General features: G+C 38.7%; 1 protein-coding gene across 1 annotated transcript in view; it reads left to right on the top strand.

The window, feature by feature from the left end:
* The window catches only part of EFNA5 (ephrin A5), a 216436-nt gene extending 197263 nt beyond the window's left edge, over positions 1 to 19173 (top strand). The window contains exons 3-5 of the mRNA XM_075410609.1: positions 12542 to 12607; positions 13001 to 13081; positions 17942 to 19173. Of these exons, the coding sequence (XP_075266724.1) occupies positions 12542 to 12607; positions 13001 to 13081; positions 17942 to 18063 (269 nt within the window). The 3' untranslated portion in view covers positions 18064 to 19173. The remainder of the gene's footprint in view (positions 1 to 12541; positions 12608 to 13000; positions 13082 to 17941) is intronic.
* Positions 19174 to 19917: the final 744 nt, after the last annotated feature.

Below are 19917 nucleotides of genomic sequence, written 5' to 3'. Positions count from 1 at the left end.
GGTAGAAGTGAAAAATTATTTACTGCCAGTCTGGGTTCTGTATCCTGAACTTTTCTCATGATCTCTACTTTGCCAGCAAGAAGATTCTGTGAACAGGAAATGAGAAGTCCACAAAATGTATGCGAAAGTTCCTTGCTGGGTTGTGTAATTAGGATGCTCCAGTGCCAGCTTTGAGTACACACCTCGTGGGCTTTCAAAAAAAACAAAAAAATATCCAGCTTAATCCAAGAAAAAAAAAATTCTTGTCTCTGCAGGATATTTCACAAGGGGAGAACAGAAAAATTCCGGAGTGTACTACAAGCACTGTCACTTGGCTAAAGAGCAGATTATTCAGTGACCCCTAAAAGGTGAACTGGAAGTTTACAGAGATCTTAAAAATTAACTAGGAACACAGAACGAGAAATATCATTCTGTGTCATTGGTTGTGGCTATGCAGTCTCTGAAAGAAGCCATGAGGCAGACCCGTATTTGCTGTTGTCCCGGCTGGAAGTCCTGCTGGGGCGTGCTGGACTCCATGTGTCTCCATGCTCCAGGACAGTTGGTGCCTGAGGCAGCTGTGAGAGCGGGACAGGCGAGCAGCAGTCATGCATAGCCTGCCTTAGCTGGTACTGCAGCATCTGTGTAGGCATACTCAGGGGTTTTTTTGCCTTTCAGCCAGCAATACTATAGCATACAATTCATAGATGCATCTGAAAGTGTCCGCTGCACTTGTTCAAGACTCCAGATCAAGCAGTGCATACGTCTTTGCAGGTCTGATGCTTCGTCCCACCCCAAAGTGAGAGATTTGATCTCTGACTGGGATTTTTTGTTTGTTCAGTTGAGAGTCTTTCTGAGTGCTGCAGGTTTTGTGGCAGTAACTCAAGGAGAAAATACATGCATTTCAAGTGACTCTTTTCCTAACTGAGGTAAATGAGAGTGTATCCAGAGTTCTTTGAGGAAACTCGGTACACTGAACTCAGTTTTAAATGTGAGGGGAAAGAAGCATTTCGTGCACAGTGTGTTGCAGCTCTGCACAGCTACCAGAACTACATCCAGTGCAGGTGTTCATTAATATGGACTAGCCAGGAACTGAGGTACAAATGTAAGTAGATCTTCATGATTACAGAATGTGGGACAGAGATTGTGTACTTCACTGGCAGAGTTGCTCGTGTATGACCAGGCTTGAGGTCTCCACTCATGGAGGAGCAGAGACACCACATGAAATCAGAGGCACTGATGGATAATATGTGGTTGAGAGGAGTTAATTTGGCAGAGTTTTTGTCCATCTCTTTTGAAGTGAAATGTGCATCAGCAAGGAGGCCTCAAGTAAGTGGTTTCGTGTTATCCCATATTGTGCTCTGTATGTGTGATCTTAGATACCCATTTATAATCTTAGATAAACCATTAGAAGCTGCTCACAACTTGGTTACGCAGGCTCCTTAACTGGTTAACATGTAGAGAATGAAGGGGCAAGCTTGCAGTGGGGAGGTGCTTGCTCAGATCAGAAAGTAGCGCGTGGAAAAGGGAGATGAGATTTTCGCAGTCAGCTTGGGAAGATTGTTAGTATAAAACAGGGACTTTTCTGGATGAGTGATGGAACAGTGCTTTAGTTCTGAGAGAACAATTGTTACGGCATTTAAGAAGATAAAAGCTCGAGAGATACCTGTGTGTTTCAACAGTCTAATGCAGTATTCATTGCATTTAAGAAATGGTTTCCAAACCACCAGGGCTGTTGAGTCTCAGTTATGGAAAAGAGTACACATATATATCTAATTTTGAGTTCATCTGGGAATGATCACTGGAAATAGGCCTAAACATCCTGTGGTATACATTAATCTGAAAAAAAAAGGCGCAGAAGGAAATAATTTGTGGCAGACTAAATGAAAGGTTAGCTGTCCCATGGGTGTTTTAGACTTTCCCACAGTCATAGTTATGACAGTCTACAGTCTGTTGCTGGCATAGGTGAGACATGTCAAATTTCTGACAAGGCAGCAGTTCTCCTTGATGAGGCAGTGGCTCTTCTCACATAGTTTGGCTTTTTTCATATATGGATTTCAAAGCATGAGTGCAATGTGTGGCACTGAACACAAGCTAGGTAAGTGAAAGAAAGAAACAGGGATCTAGAAGTTTAAGTAAAACTGCTATCGCCTGATACACTGGACGAATTTTGGTTAAAGAGAAAACTACAGCTTGATGTGTTCCCAAATGTTTTATGGTAAAGGTGGGAAACTGAAGGGTTAAGGACCACTATGGACAGGAGAAAAATTTATGGCTTGTGTGATGGAGTGAGTGAAGGTTCAGTAGTCCCTCTGCAGGACTTGAGCAAACTGGGAATTCACCTGATAAAGATGTACTGTTATTAATATAGTGCTGGCATCTGTTACTGTGTTTGTACTCTACTCAGTCATCATGGCCTGGGACCCAGTCATGGTATGTGTAATGAAACAGAAGGTCTCTACCCTGAGAATCTTCACTTGTCAGAGTCAGAGCTGGAGTTACAGTGGACAATGTTTTATAAACTATACCTTTTCTATTTCATAACTGGTTTCCATTGTGCTCAAATTTGGATTTATCTGTGTGAAAGTTGACTGTGTGCATAAAGGCATTTTTTGTAAAGGTTGTGCTAAGGTGCTGTTAGAACTTTTCCAAGACAAAAAACCCTTCAGAAATCTTTTGAGCAATGGTATTCTCTCTAAGCAGTGTGTTTGCAAACTTTTGGGCATGCATGTGCACTCAAGCACATTCAAACTTGCATTATTCTCACTGTTTGCCTTCATTTTAAAAAACAACACAATACAACCCATAGTCCATGCCTTTTTTTAAATTTCCCGTGATCCCAAATCAGCTTCTTGAAGGTCTTTTCCTGCCTTTACATCTTTTCCTTCCTCCACAAGACATAAACAAGGTATTTTGTTGCTTTGCTTAGGTGAGTCAGCAGAAGTAACTTCTCATGTCTGTGTATATGTCACACTCCTAGCACAATACAACATTTATAATTACTTCTGTATTTTTATAAACTGACAGAATTTACAAGCATAGCATATGAAGCTAGAAATGTTTCTAAATATTTTAAAGATAGTGGCAAGCCCATGAAAATGGAGTAGAATGGAATGCTTCTCTCTGCTTTAATTATAGTGTCAGCAGTGGTTAAGCTAGGCACGGATAATATGAAGTCCATTAAAGTATATGAGGTTTAGTAACATGATACAATACCCACAAATTCCATGTGGGTGAACATGTTGCTTTAAAGATCAAAAAGAGAAGGTCATTACTAACAAGCCTGTAATGTCTTTTCAAAGGATTTACTTATGTCTAGTTCTTAGAGATGGAAATTAGCAAAATGTATAGCCTGCTTGAAGAAAAACATCTTACTTCTAGTGATACCAAGGGAAAATCAAAGTACAACAGTGCTTATGAAAAGTATGAGGAGGATATATTTTTCTCTGAGTACTCTATCTGATAATATTAACTTGTTTTATTAGCAGTTTACTCTAATACAGTCTTAATGTTGTACAATAACTGTATTTGGTTTTGTTAATGCCACTGAAAACAGTAATGAGATCTGAGGTTTTTATTTCATTCTAGTTAATAAGTGTTGGTTTATTGCAATAGAAGAGTGTGACATCAGTCATTTATATTGTGCTAGTGCAGAAATGTTAGCCCTTATTAAGGTATGTAATACAGTTTGCAGTTATGAAAGAGAAACCTTCTTGTATGAGAGAAAGACCTGCAGATATTTCAGGTGTGAGCAACAATGCTTTATCTGTAAGTCCTTATATTTCACAGGAGATTACATGCAACTGAAAGTCCATTCAAAGTAGGATGTGCCTCACATTTGTTTCCAGCTGACCTTTGTTTGTGTTTTAATGAAAAGAAACACCACAGAGGCAAGACAGATTCTCTGGGAAGCTCAGGCTGCAGTTAGATGACAGCTTTGCCCTGGTTCATAAACAAACATAACTGTTCTCACTTTTATGAAAAAAGAGTCTTTGCAAAGAACAGCTGAGCTTGGTTCTCATGTCAGTTCAGGGCTTGGTTCAGAGGAACAGCTCAGACAGGGTAGGGTTTTCCTGCAGCTGAAATGTCCGTTTTGTTGTTCTCCTGAAGGTGTGAAGGATGCAGGCTGCCCTGCACTGTGGTGATTTTGTGTTTTTCTGGACTCAACTGGACTCAGCAACTTGAGAGGACAGATGATAACAGTGCAACTATAATAAACCTTTGGACTGGATCCAAAGTGGTGCTGTCTGTCTCATATGAGCCCTCAGCTGCTGCTCAACTTTGGAGGTGCCCAGCACTGTGAAAGACTGGGCTTTGGGCTGCTTTGATGTTCTGCCCTAAAAATGTCTGACTCCAGTACACGAGGCAGGCCAGCAACAAATAAGTCTTGTCATTAATCACCCTCCAGAGCAGATAAGGGACCTGCCTGAGAGACCATGCAGGGCTAAACCATACTAAGTCCCCTAACAGAGGAAATGCTGGACAAATGGCTTGATCAAACCAGAAGTCCATGGTTTTACTACATCTCTTATCATACTGGATTTGATTTTGGTTTGTATGACTTTGCTATGAAAGCTACTTCCAATACATGTATCCTTCAACCAGATATATAAGCTGCAATTGATTAGAAACTGCAAGAAAAATTACATTCTTTTTGGCAGAGCAGTTGCAATGGGGCAGTTAATTCAGCATTAAGTACTAATGCAGAAACAGTAACTATGTATTACTTTCTTCCAAGAACTCTCACTAAAATAGCATTTGTCTGGCAAGTCATTTCCTTTTACTAGGCTATTTTCAGGGGGTCTGAGAAATACAATCACTTGTGAGATACGTCATAATAATCCAGAGTTTTTACACAGTGCAAAGGCAGTGCAAATTAGGCATAAGACATTAGGAAATAAAAGTGGTATTTAACAATCTGTTTGTTGTTGTGCACACAGCTTTTATCAAGGCTTTTTCTCTGTTGCTGTGCACTTTGTGATTTTTATTTTGCATTGAGTGCAGAACGTAAGTATGTATATGTGTAGGCATGTATGTACACACATACAGACATGAGTACAGAAATATGATATGATTTTGTTTAGCTTCGCTTCATACAGATGTAGTTGAGCATGCAGGAGTAAAGCAAAATATGCATCTGTATTAAATGCCCTTTTATTACTGTGGATTCTAAAACTTCATTTGGAAATACAAGTATCCGTAGTGCTTTTGCCTGTATTAAGCCGTAGGCAGTATTAGTTGTGACCTTGCATCTGTTTCCTTCTTTGTTTGTTTCTTTTCCTTGTTAGGTAATTTTGTAATTTTTCTTAGTCTCCAAGTGGTGTTGGCAGTGCTAGAGCAAGTAGTTTTCCAGACGACATTTTCTGTCTGTCTATTGGCTTGAGATTTCTGAGTCTTTAACTTACTCAGTAATTGGTGGTCTCATCTTAGTGATGACTAAATACAGAAAGATGGTAAACTTGACCATAGCAAAGGTACAAATAAGTTTAGTCGTGATTTAGTGAGGAAGTGTGCTTGATTATTAGGTCTGAATAATGAGTAGGTCATGGACACACAGTATTTTAATTTTCTCAGAATGGAATCATGTTTATGCTACCAGAACAAAACTTTCACTGATATGTTGGAATGAAAGAGCAGACATAAAAAGACTCTTTTTTTTAAGTTAGACTGAATTATAGGGGAAAGCTGAGATTTCCATAGGACCAGTATTTCTCTGTTTTTAATTTTTGGTTTTAACACTTACAAGGAGAAAATCATCAGTAAATCTGTTCAAGTAGCTTCTTTTTTGATTAACAATTTTGAAGACCCCTTCATTGTCCTTAGGTATGGGCCTTACTTCATATATGCACACAAAGGAGTGTTTTATTGATTCATTAAATTCTAGCTGACTTTTTCGGTTGTACCATTTATGCAAATTTGTAACTTTTTTCAATCTAAAGTGTGAGAAGAATATTAATAACTAATTCTGCATTTACCTGGCTAATTTGCATACATTTGTGTTGTATGGTAAATCACATGAAAACCTACAGGGGAAAGGCCCAGCTCTTCTAACAACTAATAGGCTATTTTTTCTTTTGACTTGCACAAATTGAGAAATATTGCCTGTGGCAAACATAATGGAAAACTGCATTTTTAATGCTCTCACACATACTCATTTCTTTACAAAGAAAGAAGGAGATGACTGTTCTTAAAAATAAAACTTTCTAAAGCTCTGTCGCTGACACAGGATATTGGATGCTAAAACACTTCAGGTTGGTGGAATTATGATTTGCAGATTGTATAAGGTTACCTGGATATTGTATTTGACTAATGGGAGCGGTATTGTGCCTGAAAGGGCTAGAGGCAAATCAGAGCTGTAAATATTTTCTCCAAGAAAATAACAAGAGATTGTTTGTAACTTGCAGGACTAAGAGAGTGGAAGGACTGCGTAAACATTAATTTCTTATTTACAGCATCCTGTGTATGGAGTTGCTGCAGGTTCTCTCTTTGTCATGTTTCTCCAGGTGGTTACAGAAGTGCAACCTTTTTGGCTGGGCACTAAGTGTTAGGTGTTTACTCCAGTTTTATGTGTATGGCATCTCTATTTAATGTGTTGGGGAGAAGTTAAAAGTTAATTCCCTGTTGGCTTCCCAGTCTGAACCAATACTTCTGTTCAGTGTTTGTGGTTGAGAAGCACTTACCAGTGCCAAAATTTGTGTAACACACAGGGGTTGCTGGTAGTAATATATCTGCAATGAGCTGAGGTGAGATCTTGGTGAGATTCCTCAGATCTTCTTTGCCAAGAGACCCTGTTTGCTGGGTGTCTTAGCAGAGGGCAGGAGAAAACACTCATCATCGTTTTCAAAAATACAGTGAGAACAGACTTGCCTCCTCAGAGAATACTCCACATGAACTGGTAAAGGAAACTTGAAATAGAAAATAGTAAAAGAATTATCATCTGCAGAGTATCTGCAGCATGCTATATCAGGGCTGTGAGGAAATGTGGTGGGAGGTGTTGGGTTTGTGTGTAAGGAACGGGTGCTCCTTTGCCAGCGTCCCCAAGTTCTAAAACACAGATGCCATCAGACTGACTCCGATAAATGGAGTACTGTTTGTACACTGAACAGTTCCAGTTTTGCTAATAGGGCCCATAGTGGATTGTGCTTTGAATATGAAATATATTTGTAGTGCTAAATGAAGATTTGAATTTCATTTATGATTTTTTTTTTTACATCAGGACTTGCGTTTTAGGAAAAGCTGCAATGCTGTAATTAGAATGCTAAGAATGAGTGAGGAGACGAGCAGAGGAAACCACTGATTACATGTGAATATCAATAAACAGGATGGTTGAGACACATTTTTATATGTGGCATTCTAATAACTTGCGCTTAGGTTAGAAACTCAGCCTCAGTTGTCAGCCAGACTGCTGCCTGTGTCAGGAAAGAAGATAGTTAATTACAGCTTTTGTCACATGACTAGCAGGTCCTGATAATCAAGTTACTTTTGAAATTTTAATTCTTTTTCTTTTTTTGTACATTGATGTTTTAGTTACCTTGCTTTGTAGGTTGATTGGGCTGTATCTGATGACTCATTTTAGGAGTTTTTGGGCTTTAACATAGTAAATTCAACTGCAAAAAGTGTTGGGGAAAAAAACCCATACCGTTTTCTGCGTATGTTACTTCCTGTTCTCTATCTATGGCTTCCTGCAGTCATTGAATAACACTGCTAAGACTTATCAGGCCGAGGAAGGACCTAACCTGTTTTTTGTATCTACTATATTAATAATGTACCATGTGTTTTCTAGCAAATAACTGCTTAGGAGTGGCATGAAGGGACCTGGTTTTGGGTTTTTTTCCCATATTTAAATATAGGTAACAAATACTGAAATATTTATGGTATGGCTCTAGATGAGGAGAGAATAATTTTATTCACTGTCTCTGCTTTCCTTACAGGGTATAAAAATGGTAGCCAGAAGTGGTTCAGGGAAGAGAATTTTCTCATGTATTTTGTCTTTATAAGCCATTTTTTGGATTCAGCTTGGATCTCGTCCTATATGCAGTAGTTCACTGCTTTTTTTTTTTTCAGTTCAACTAACGGAGATGGAATTTTCATCTCAAGAATACAGAGATCGTGACTTGAATTTCTTCTGAATAGTGGAAAATGAAGAGACCAAACGGGTTATTTTTATAATCACTGAGGTGTTTTCACATATCTTGTGATTTCGGAGGGATTTTAGTGTACGCTGCCTTCTAACCCCAAGTCTTTGTGTAACCATGAAGTCTAAACCATGTTCTTTAAAAGAGAGATGCAGGAGATTGTCATGAAGTTGCTGGTAAAGGTGAGGCAGGGCAGGAGAGGAGAGAAGTGTCACAGGAATTGTAATGAAATACAGGAACTAGCAACACTGCAGAGTTCCTCTTATTTTTTCATTGTGATTCTTCCTGACACAAACTAAACCAGTTAGACCTTTTCTATTCTAAGATCATTCATGGAAAGAAAAAGAGGGTATAACCTCTTTTGCTCCTTATAAGGGATCTTTTTTCCAAAAGTTTCTTTTTATTGTGCAAGCAGGGTTTCAATGGCCTTTTTTTTCCCTTGGGAATTTCTGGTTTTGAAATCGAAAGTGTTGCTTGGGATGAGTTCCATTAGCATCAGAGGCTTCCTGCTCTCAGAACTGGCCTCTGTTTTATAGCTAATACCACCTATAAAACAGGCAAATAGAAAAGCCTTATACCAAAGCCTTAAGGGCTAACCTGGTTTTGTGCAGAAAGGAGAACAAAATTTCTCTTTGTACCACCTAGAAAGGACATCTTTTCTTATACTGTAGCTAATTTCAGTGGAATGTGGCAACAACAGCAATAGTTTAACTGGGAAGCAACTTTAACAGATCCTAGCTGATAGAGAACAATTCTCTTTTTCCTTTCCAGAGTTCAGCAATGTTGCTGTCTTGCAAGCATGCAAGAGAGTGTCAGAGAGTTTGCCAGAGTCTTGCGTTGGAATCCGACCTTTCCTGGAAAGTAAAACACCTTAAAACCACTGATCCTTCTTCTGTTAACACTCTTTCCTGCTCTTAGGTCCTGAAGTCAAGACTTGATTTTTGCAGTTGCGGTCAGTTTGGTAGGAGATTTTTGGTTCAAACTGATCCCAGAATTTCTTTTGTAAGCCTCAGCTTTTGTTAGATCCTAGCTGCAGCATTACTTCTGCTCCAGAAAAAGCATGTTTAGCGTTCATTCTTAGTAAATGTTAATATATGCCATTTGGCCTTTCTACTGTGCTGCTTTGGTCATTTGGTGTTTCGTTGTAGCTGTTGGTCAGAATGCCTGTTGGTAAGTTACCCTGATTTGGAGTTTTGTCCTCTTCAGCAAGACTTTGCCATTAGAGCTAGTTTCATGTAGAAGAATAGGACTTCAGATTTCAACTTGAGTTCAATCTTAGAGATATTAATTTACAAAAAAACCCAGATTGAATGAGGACTCTTGGCTTTGCAAAGTAGAGAGCAAGTGTGACGTACCTAACATTCAGAGGAAAAATATCTTGAGCTTGTTGCTGGAAAAGGGGCAAAAAAAATCCCAGCTATTGCTATCATATCCTGGACATCTTAATCCAACAGGCAGGGGTTTAGTAGGATACTGGTGAAAATACTGCAGAATAAAGAAGACAGAGAACAGAACAATACTGACAAACTTACTGCAATGTGTGTGAGAGGAGGACAGATGATATGCGCCAACCTTACTCTTCCCTGTGGGTGATACTTCTGGTCTCAAGGCAAACACTGCAACTGGTCAGAGTTTTTTCTTTTAAGATGAAAAGGACAAGGGAGAGGGAAGGAGGGAGAAGAAGAAGGGAAGAAAAAAAATCCTAATTGCAGTCATCCCGCTTGGCAAGCAGTTCTTAATTTCTCAGGAAGGCCAAAGAAGTTGCAGTGTATCCTTCTATCACCTTGGTTTTGGTTGCTGAGGCACATGTGAGAGCAGAACAATATGTCGCTTTTTTGGATTTTTTTATGTTCATTACTGTTCATTCTGAAGGAGTGAAACATGATTAAAGAGGAGTCTTTCTGGGTTTATGCAAACATTGACAGTACGTAATTTCCCTGGAAAGGAAAGAAGCACTTTTTCATACTTATCGCTAAAACTGTCTCAGTTTCTGGGATGACAGGTCAAATGCAACTCCTACGGTTGCAGTATGACTGCAGTTCATGATGTAGTCTATAGGATGCAAACCCAAATGAAGACTGGTGGAAAAAGATTTAAGCAGGGAATGGATTTTAATCTTTTTATTCCAAAGAACATGGCCAGTCACTAGCTGTTGTTCGCTCTGAAGTGCATGCAAATATTATGCACACATATAAACTTTATATCTACAAAACTTTAGTTTTCTGGATTTTCCAAATAGAGTATTATTAGCTTCTAGCTATTCTAGCTAGTCAGTGATATCTTTGTTATCACTGCCTAGCAGAGTATTCTAATTAACAACAGTGAGCCCAAAAGTGCTTGTTTTTGTGGACATAAACAATAGCATGTAAGCATCAGAACTAAAACTTGCCTTTAAATAAATGCGTGTCGTGATGTAGTTCAGAAATAATTTCTGAGCAGGAAAAATCCGTTAGTGGTAAAATTACTGTATGGGCTCTTTTTTGGCTAATGCTTCGAAATGTTGTTTCCACCTTTATGCTAGTAATGTGGTAATGACTATAGGATTCTTATCTTTTGAGAAATCTACAACTGCTTGTTTAGTCTGAGCAAAGCATTTAGCCAGTTGCATATATTCAGTGAGGGCCACAGAAAGGACACAATTTCCTGTATATAACCACAGAGTGCAAATATTGTACCCTAAATAACACACCAGTTACTGTAAATGTCAGTAGAGGGAGTTTTTCTGACTTTGATTTAGTAAGAGCCTACAGCAAAGCCAGCTGTTACTACTTCTTAGCTGCTTCTCATTGTGAAGGGGGGAACATCATTTCTACACACTTTCGTCTTTTCATTTAAAGAGGGAAACAATTTTTCAAGCACTACCCAACAGGTGCAGGTACATTAGCTGTGATGGACTCTTTCTTTGCTCCTTTTTTGTGTTTGTACTAAGTTTGCTAGTTCTTGGTAAGTTCTAGGTAAAAGCTGATGCCTGCCTTGGAAAACACATCATCAAAAACTAGGGGAATCAATTTCAAGTTAGCTGAGGAGCCCTTCAAGTGTGAGCTTAGCACAAAGACAAACAGTGTGCATTGCTATGTCTGTGTATAAATTGATTTAGTTATTTGTCACAAATTGGGATAGAATTAATAGAAATGGATGAAAGAGTGATAAACAGAACAAGCTAGCATGTTGGCAGCCAGTCATCTTTTGCAAATCAAGACAGCTCCCAACAGTTGCCATTTTCTGCAAAAGGCAACTTGTTCTGCCCTAGTATGTGGGTTTTTGAATAATGAGGGAGACTAGGCAATGAAATAAAAATTACTTTGCAGTTCTTCAGGCAATATTTTTCAGCTATAGCTTTTAAGGGTTTTTGCAAGGGCAAACAAAATGTGTATGCAAATGGTCTTTCACAAGTGAAAACCTGTATGCCCAAGTCAAGTTGCTTGACACCAAGTCAAGTGTGCATGTTGAACTGCAGGCCAGTGTACAATTTCGAAACTGCAGACATTGATGGAAGTTATCAGCATGTTCAGGTTGGCAGACAATACACTAGGAAGTCCAGTCTGTGGTGACAGGCAGTTGTATTTCCCTATGATCACGTATTTTGAGGCAAGCGCAGTTCTAGAAAGGAAGTTTTGACAGCAGCACTTGTTCCTGGGAAATATGTAAGTGCTGACACTAGTCTTGTGTGTATAATCTTTTGTACTGGTGCTAGACATGTTTCCACTTACTCTTTTTCTCCTAATACAGTAAGTACTCTTAAAATGAAATACTTGGAATGGGAAATGATGAGGGAGGGCAGAAAGAAGAAATAAGCTGGGTTTGCTTTGTTAGTTATATAACATGGGAAATCATCTTCTGACTGAAGCAAGTTCAGTATTTTCTCAACAAAGGTAGATATATTGAAGCATATGGAGGCTGATTTTGCTGTAGAATGTAATGGTGTGTATTTCTGCTTTTGTGGGAGTAGATACGTAGTTCTATTTTTAGCATTGTCACCTTCAGTGTCTTTGTTTTTTCATCCTTTTTTTGGTTGCTGAAGCCTATGGCCTAGCATTTCAAGGCTAGCTTTTCTCTAAGTGATCTTAATTATTCTGAAGTGTAATTTTTCAGAGTAGACACCTGCATTACAGCAGAAACCATATTAAACAACCTCTTGAGAAAAAGGTGTGGAAAGTTGAAAGGAGATAATGAAACATTGAAAATAACATGTGCTTCACTTCTTCCACGGAAAATAATCAAAAAAGGGATTAGAATTAAATCTGCAGTTCTTTCCCTGATATTCCATGATCAAGCTACTTTGTGCACTTGAACTCCTTACATGCAGAGGCTGAAATGTGTCCAGCCCTTCAGATGAAGCAAAGATAAAGGATATTTTATTTTAGCACAAAAGATGATTTGCATTTTCACTCTTACTCTTCCACTTGTCTCTTTTTCTTCCCCATTTACAGCTTCTGCGATCCCAGATAATGGAAGGAGATCCTGTCTAAAGCTTAAGGTCTTTGTGCGGCCAGCAAGTAAGTTCTTCAGATTAAGCTTTTGAGGGTGGCTTTGTAGTGCTTGCTTTACTGTGTGGTCTAGTAAACAGCAATAAATCTTTTTTTTTACTGTTAAATCTTGTGTATCTGTTCCGTACAGCAACATTTGTGTTATGATTTTCATTATATTTTCTTACCGTTTTTCATAACGCTTTGTTTTAATTACATGGCAGTTGCTAACTTGTTGTTTCTTAAAGTGTTGTACAAAAGGAAGACTATACTGGCATTTGGACAAGTGCCACAGACTTTAATATATGAATATGTTAATTATATATAGTAAATAGAGAGAAAAAAGAGAGAGAAAAAAGGAAAGTGGGGAGTTTAAGGGTGTCTCACTAACATATTTGGCTGTTATCTCTATTTTTGTTATAGACAGCTGTATGAAAACTATAGGTGTTCATGATCGTGTTTTCGATGTTAACGACAAAGTAGAAAATTCATTAGAACCAGCAGGTTAGTATGCTTAGAGAATCTCTTTTAACAAATGCGTGTATCCCTCTGGTGCTTCAGTACTTTTTTTCCTCTTCTCTCTGCATGCTTTGCATGGTAAAACTGCTCTGCTTTTGCACATTTCTAGCAGTGCTAATATCTCTTATGGTGTATTTCCTGTATCCTTGTTTAATGCAGGGGAGGAAAAATGTTGCTTTTTTTGTGTTTTGGGTGATGTGGTGTAATACAAAATGGTGTGTGCCAGTGTAAAATTTTCACCAGTATCCTGAAGTTACTGGTCCATCTGAGCCAAACACCCAGCATGTTGGCAAAACAGTCTATTTACTAACTGGGCCCAGAGTTTTAGAAATAAAGTCAATGGGCACACTTCATTTTTTATGTGGTTTCAAAAGACTTTCAGAAGAGTAGAACCATGGCTTCTTTAATGGTGGTGCATGACACAGGCATGCACCTGACAGAGTTAGTGTTTAAGTAGGAAATTAGTTCTTTGAAATTATATACATCTGTATGTATATGTGGTTAGGCAAAGTATCGTTTTTACATACAAACACACATGCACACTGATGTATATAAATTCGTATCCTGTTTTTATTGAAGCAAACTTTTGAGGGGCTTGTCTGTCTTGTTTTTGAAAAACACTGCTTGAAGAATAATGCTAGCTGTGATAAAGCCCCACATCTGCCCAGGGCAAAATTGCGTTAACCTCCACTATCAATCAAGCTGGTGTCTCTCTGTGTTGAAAGTGCATGTGTATTGTTCGTATGGCTCAGGTTTATGACAGATAGAAGCATGTTCAGTTCTAGGTGTGTGAGTAATCCCACCAACTACAATGGGATGGCTCATGACGTTAATATTAGGTGGGTACATGCATACCAGTTAGTACATACCCCGAAGAACAGATTACCAAGATTTTTTTTTTTTCCTCTTACGCTATTTGAAAGAGACTTCCCTTTGGTATGAAGCAACATGCCATTTTTTTTCTCTTTGTTATTTGCAGTTCCTGTAACTAAATGTCATTATTTATACAGAAATATAAATAAAGCTTTCACTAGTTATCCAGTTTGAATGATTTACCTATGGATACACAATAGAGTTTATTATTTTTCTTTAAGAGGATTTTCGGAACTCTCCTTAAAATTTTGATTTTGAGAATCAAAGATGTTCTCTAAGTAAATGCAAGGAGAGTGCATGTACACTAGATATGTTTGTACATTTATTAACAATATTCTTCTACAGAAGGCATTAAGATGATCTTCCCCTATCTCTAGGTAACCTATGAATCTAGAAACTGAATGCACTTTTTTATGTTTTGTGATTTGGTGAACATGGGCTGATTAATATATATTTCTTCTGTTACTGGTTTGCAAAAGAGATCATCCAAGTAACAAATGCCTGATTTTGGTGAACTCGCCGAGCATTTCTTTTCAGCAGTGCTGCTCACTTCCCATTGAATGGCTGTACTTAACTAGGACCATCACAAAAGCACGTCTTTAGAAGGCAGCAGGCAAACCAGGAAACCAAAATCATACAAAGTACATCCTGCAGTCTGAGATGAAATACTATTTATGTTACCAGGAGGAAATAATAGCTTTAATGAGAAGGTTTAGTACCAAAAAGTTCCCGCTCCCATCATCAGTGTATATTTGCATTGTTATTTGGACCAGTCACCATTAGACGATCAGTAATTCCCAGATCTGCCAACTGCTGTCACACTTTTCTGTTATTAGGCTGTTAGACTTGCTACTGCCTTGGTGGATCTTATTGCATGTGATCTGTGTCATGTACTAATTTACCTGCCTCTGGCGTGCATCTTCTGCTTCTGTGCTCTCCCCTAGCCTGCCACTGTCTTCTTCCACAGTAGACAGAAGAATTGGGAGGCAGAAGGGTCATGTTCAGCAGATTACTTACTGTCTGTCACCTTTCTTTTAAAAATCACCGTTTGTGTGGTTTGTGAACCCTTGTAATTTCACTGGTTTTCTTCAGGAATTCGTAGGAAACTGTGCTATAGAGAACACACTTGTTTCAGAAGCGGTGACAGTAATTGGCCCTATTCCTATCCTCCCCTTCTCGTCCTCCTTAATAATAAAACTAAAAAGTCCCTAAACAAAAATTGCAGCTGTGTGTATCTGGAAAAGTGGTACCTGAAGCATATGATGTAAAGCTATGTGATCTGGAAAATTCGTGGCTGTCAACATATTTTTTTCTAATTACTGCTGCCATTCCTAGTCTCTAGCAGTGACCTTCCAGCTTTTACTCAGGAATTTTGTCCTCTTCATCACTTGGCTTTAGTGTTTAAAATAAAGCAAAATATTTTCCCTGAGCATTAATGATTGTGCAGTGTTATAACTCTGCACCTCCAAGGAAAACCATATTTGTAAAGTGATTTTGAGAACTGCAGATGAATTGTGTGCTCTAATATACGAGTGCAGAGACCTTGGGACTGCCTTGACAGAAAACTCAGATGATTTCTTGAAAGAACCCCTTAATTTTACATTAAAATTAATTCTCCTGGAAGAACGGTTTTATAAAACTGGCATCATAGAAAATCTCTGTATTTTTCATCTAAGAGAAGTAATCTTTTTAGTTTAGGGCTTTTTCATTTATTTTTTTTAGCAGTAGCCAGTGTTACAGTCATGGCAATATCTGATAGTCAAAGAGAATGAGGATTTATTACTGCTCTACACTAGTTCTGCACTATTGTGTTTTAGTGCTGACTCACGGTTGTAATTAGGACAAAACTGTTGACATTCAGTGTTGCAGTTTCAGACCTATATGCAATTCTGTTGATGATACAAGAGATAGAAGGTAATGCACATCATTTCCCCGGTAGTTTTAGTTTATGAGCAGTGAGTAAATGTTTCCAAATTGGGAAGAGCTGACTCTAAATACATGAAAGGAGGTAAAGCTGACAGTTAGAACAGGGGTATTTTTTCCCCCTGACTTCTTAGAGTATGATTTAATTGGGAAGCTGCTCTTGTGAAGCGCTGTATTCTCATTGCAGTTATCACCAAAGTACAAAAGTGTAACTCGGAAGTGAAATGGGTAACAGCTTTTAGTAGACAGACACTAGAACTGGCAGTTTTCAGTAGCCAGCATTCACTGAAATTTTTAGATTCATTTGGAGTAACTCTGGAGGAAAAATATTAGGTCCTTGTTCAGGGCCAGAGTGCCTGGGAGGGTGTCTCTGCTGTACATGGTGAGGAGCTGTAACCAAATTCTTTCCCACTAACATCAACGGGACTTTCGCCTGATGATATTCCTTGCTTACAAATACGAGTGTATTTACAGATGATCAGTGCTTGCTTTTCATACTTTTGCCTTGAGCGGCACTGAAGACCTGTTGATAAGCCTGACATGATTGTGACATCAATTAATGCTGGGAAAAAAATGTGCTAGATTACTAATCCAGTTTACAGTGCATCTTGCTGTGTAACAGAACTGGAGCTGAAGAGCCTGTTAACCCAAATTATGCTAAGTGCTCTACCTGCTTTTGTGCTAGATGTCAAGGGTGTGAAGGGGAGGGAGCTTGTTTTTAGCTAATGCTAAGTAACGAGAAAGACTCCTGGCCAAAACAGCGTGGTGATCCCAGTGTCCTGACTTCCACTTCCTTTAGTAACTTTAATTGGAATTGCACAGCTCTTACCCAGTGTAATCCTGGAAGTGCAATTTGTTGAGGTGGGAGCTATGAGACAGATACATCATAGGTATGATGACACCTCTCATAAATTGGGGGAGCTTATCACACTAAGTAGTGAGATACTGTTAATTTTCCTGGAAACTTGGGCACTCTAAAATGAGTTACGAATGCATTTTGAGGCCACTTCACACTTCCTAAAATGGTTGAGTTTATTTCATTATTTTAGTACTAACAAAAATTCAAACTCAAAGATGGCTTTTTATAGCAATCCTCAGACAGATTACTTTTAAATAGCCGAATTAGATAGCTGTGGATATGGAAGGCTTTGCAGAGAAAAACTGAATTTGAAGTAGACTTTACTTGCCTTTTTTTGTATGTGTGTGATACAGGCTGTGGCTTTAAGGCTGATCTCAGGTTTACAAAAACTAAGCAGAGCTTAATTTGGTATCATGTTTAGTACTTTCTACTGTGTTCTCTTCTGCCACTAATGTATAAGCATGTTTTCCCAACTCAGCTGTTTTTTTTTTTCTTTAGTTAAAATAGCATATATGTAAACCTATATTTTGTGTACCATAAAAGGTAGTTTGTTACCTATGAGGTTTTCCGGATTGAGTATGTATTCTATCAAATAGGAGATTGTCATGAGTTAGTCTTTAAAATTCCGTTTCAAGAAAGGCAGAGTGGTGCTATATCCCCTGCATATCCCCGAATGCAGTATACTTAAGTGGAAATTTAATGCATGGAAGTGGAATATCTGCTTGGGCTTACAAGCTGTCATTTCGAATTCAGGAGCCAAAATCTGTAACTCAGTAAGGAGATTAACTGCAAAATTAATTCTGAGCACATGCAACTCTCTTCAAGCCCTTTTGAAAATCAGGTGTTTTTATTTAGCTGCCTCACTATTGACTTTGCTATCTAATGAGCCATCCAAAGCTACAGCTACAGTGTTTTATTAGAGGAGGAATCTTTCATTCTTCAGTCTGCTGAAATCAGACTTACTTTCTGCTCCTCTGGTCTTCAGTGGGAGTTTTGCCAGTAAGAAACGCAGGACTTGGCCCCAAGTTGGTTACATAATGAGGTATTACACGCTTGTGAAAGTCAATGACAGCACAAGGTTCATTGCCCTATTTCATAAAGGCGCTGAAATCTACTTACAGTTGTCGGCTCAGTGAGAGTTTATTAAGGATGCAAAATCTCATTGGAATGTATGCTTTCTGTTTGAACAGATGATACCGTACATGAGTCAGCCGAGCCATCCCGTGGTGAGAACGCGGCACAGACACCAAGGATACCCAGCCGGCTTTTGGCAACTCTATTGTTCCTCCTGGCAATGCTTTTGATATTATAGCACAGTATGCTCCAGCAACCTGTCGCAGAAAATATCAGGGTCTTGGAACATCAAAGATCCACCTAACTGCTCATCCCGGGAAAGGGACTTTATTTGTTTTTGCAGATGTCAAATTGTTATTTTTCCCGTTTCCCTTTTCTTCTCCCTCTTAGCCTGAACTCAGCAAAAATTTGAAGGGGATAATTAGCTTCTAGAACCAATCCCTACCTACCCTGTGACTTTCTTAACCCCTCCATATAAATAAAAGGACTCCAAATGAAAATGCCAAACTATAATAGTGACACTAGTGATTCTTATTTTCCTCTGCATTCTCCTTTAATAAGTCACCACTGTTAGCTCACTGTGTCATCCGTATGTGGACAAGGAAGAATAGTGGCAGATGCAGTCAGTGAAGGATAAAGAAAGTGAGTGAAAGCCTGGGAGAGCTTTTCTCTCCGATACAATGTTTATGCCTTCTCATTCAGCACTGTAAGATGATCATGCAAGGCATCGTGTCACCGTGTCAGGACTGGAGGGGAAATATTAAGAATAGATATAATATAACACCATATCCTCCGGGAGTTTCTAAATGAACAGGCTTCTAAAAGACAATGTCTCTTATAGGACTGTCTTGAAACATCTTTGACAGTAAAATTTGTACTCACAAGTAGAAACGCTGGAAAAAGTATTTAGGAATGTTAGCACACAGCAGGCAAGGTCAGATTTAAGAAATTTCACTGGGGGTGTGAGTGCCTCTGTTATTTCGTTTTAAGGGGATAATGCACACCGGATTATTTTATTTTAAAACAAATCACCGTGGTGCTACAATTTTTTTCTTGAAATGCAGAGGCGCTGTTGAGAATAAAGTGACCTTCCCCAGCGCTGACTTAGTAGCTGATAGCCTTGGATGCTGCTCTGGGTGTTAAGACATGCTAAGAGAGGACATCAGTGGCCAGAGGAAACGTGTTTGGGACACAGGATCTCCAGTGGGCTCTTGATTTGTCTCTCCTGCAAGTTCCTCAATCATGGGAATAAATCACATGTAGAAGAAGCCAGGACAGAAGGACAGTCTAGTAGCATGGGGGGGTGGGGGGGTGGGTGGAGGGGGCAGAGAAAAAAAGTGTGGAATATGAATTCAAGTGTTGATTTTTTATCTTTTCCCCTTCCAGCACAGTTTGAAGAGTAGAGGAAACGTGTTTATCAGCCAGAGATAAACTAGATGGGCTCCCAAAGACTTAACAAAATATTTTTTTAAAAATCCACTAGAATAGAAAATACATTATTTAGATATACTTTATGCTGAGAGTGAGTATATATGCTTGTCCTATTTAAACATGTGAGAGAAGTGGTAACCCTTGATGCAATTAGGAAATGGGACTGTCTTGTTTGATGGAATTAGGAGTGACCCTGTTCAAGGAATCTGAGCCTTGGCTAACTAAGAAGTCATTTGCCAGGAAGTGCAAGCCTTGGGGTGTTTTTTGGCTGGGCTGCCATGAAATTTAAACTGCTGAGCACAGTCAGAGAAATACCAGACCAAGACAGAAACAGAGTTTTTCTAACAAAAACTGCGATAATTAAGTTAAATGTGAAACAAAAGATGGAGCGCATTCAAACAAAAGCGTTTTCTATGTTAATTCTGAGGAAAGCGTCTGCCATAACAAAACTGAGTGAAACAGTGATACTGATGGACAGCATTTTGTGGGCTTTTTTTAAAGGAAGAAAAGCTTTACAGAAGTTAAAGCAGCCCACTGTTCAAAAAAGGAGGAAAGGGGGAAAATAAATTTAAGATGTAAAGGGAGATTTTATGCATACTAAACTATGATCTGGGCTTGCCTGATATCATACAACACGGTCATTAATGCAGGGCCTGTGCTT

The sequence above is a fragment of the Opisthocomus hoazin genome, chromosome Z, assembly GCF_030867145.1.
Source record: "Opisthocomus hoazin isolate bOpiHoa1 chromosome Z, bOpiHoa1.hap1, whole genome shotgun sequence".
In the NCBI taxonomy this organism is placed as follows: domain Eukaryota; kingdom Metazoa; phylum Chordata; class Aves; order Opisthocomiformes; family Opisthocomidae; genus Opisthocomus; species Opisthocomus hoazin.
Note: the sequence above shows the minus strand (reverse complement) of the source record. Positions and strands in the feature narration are given on the sequence as shown.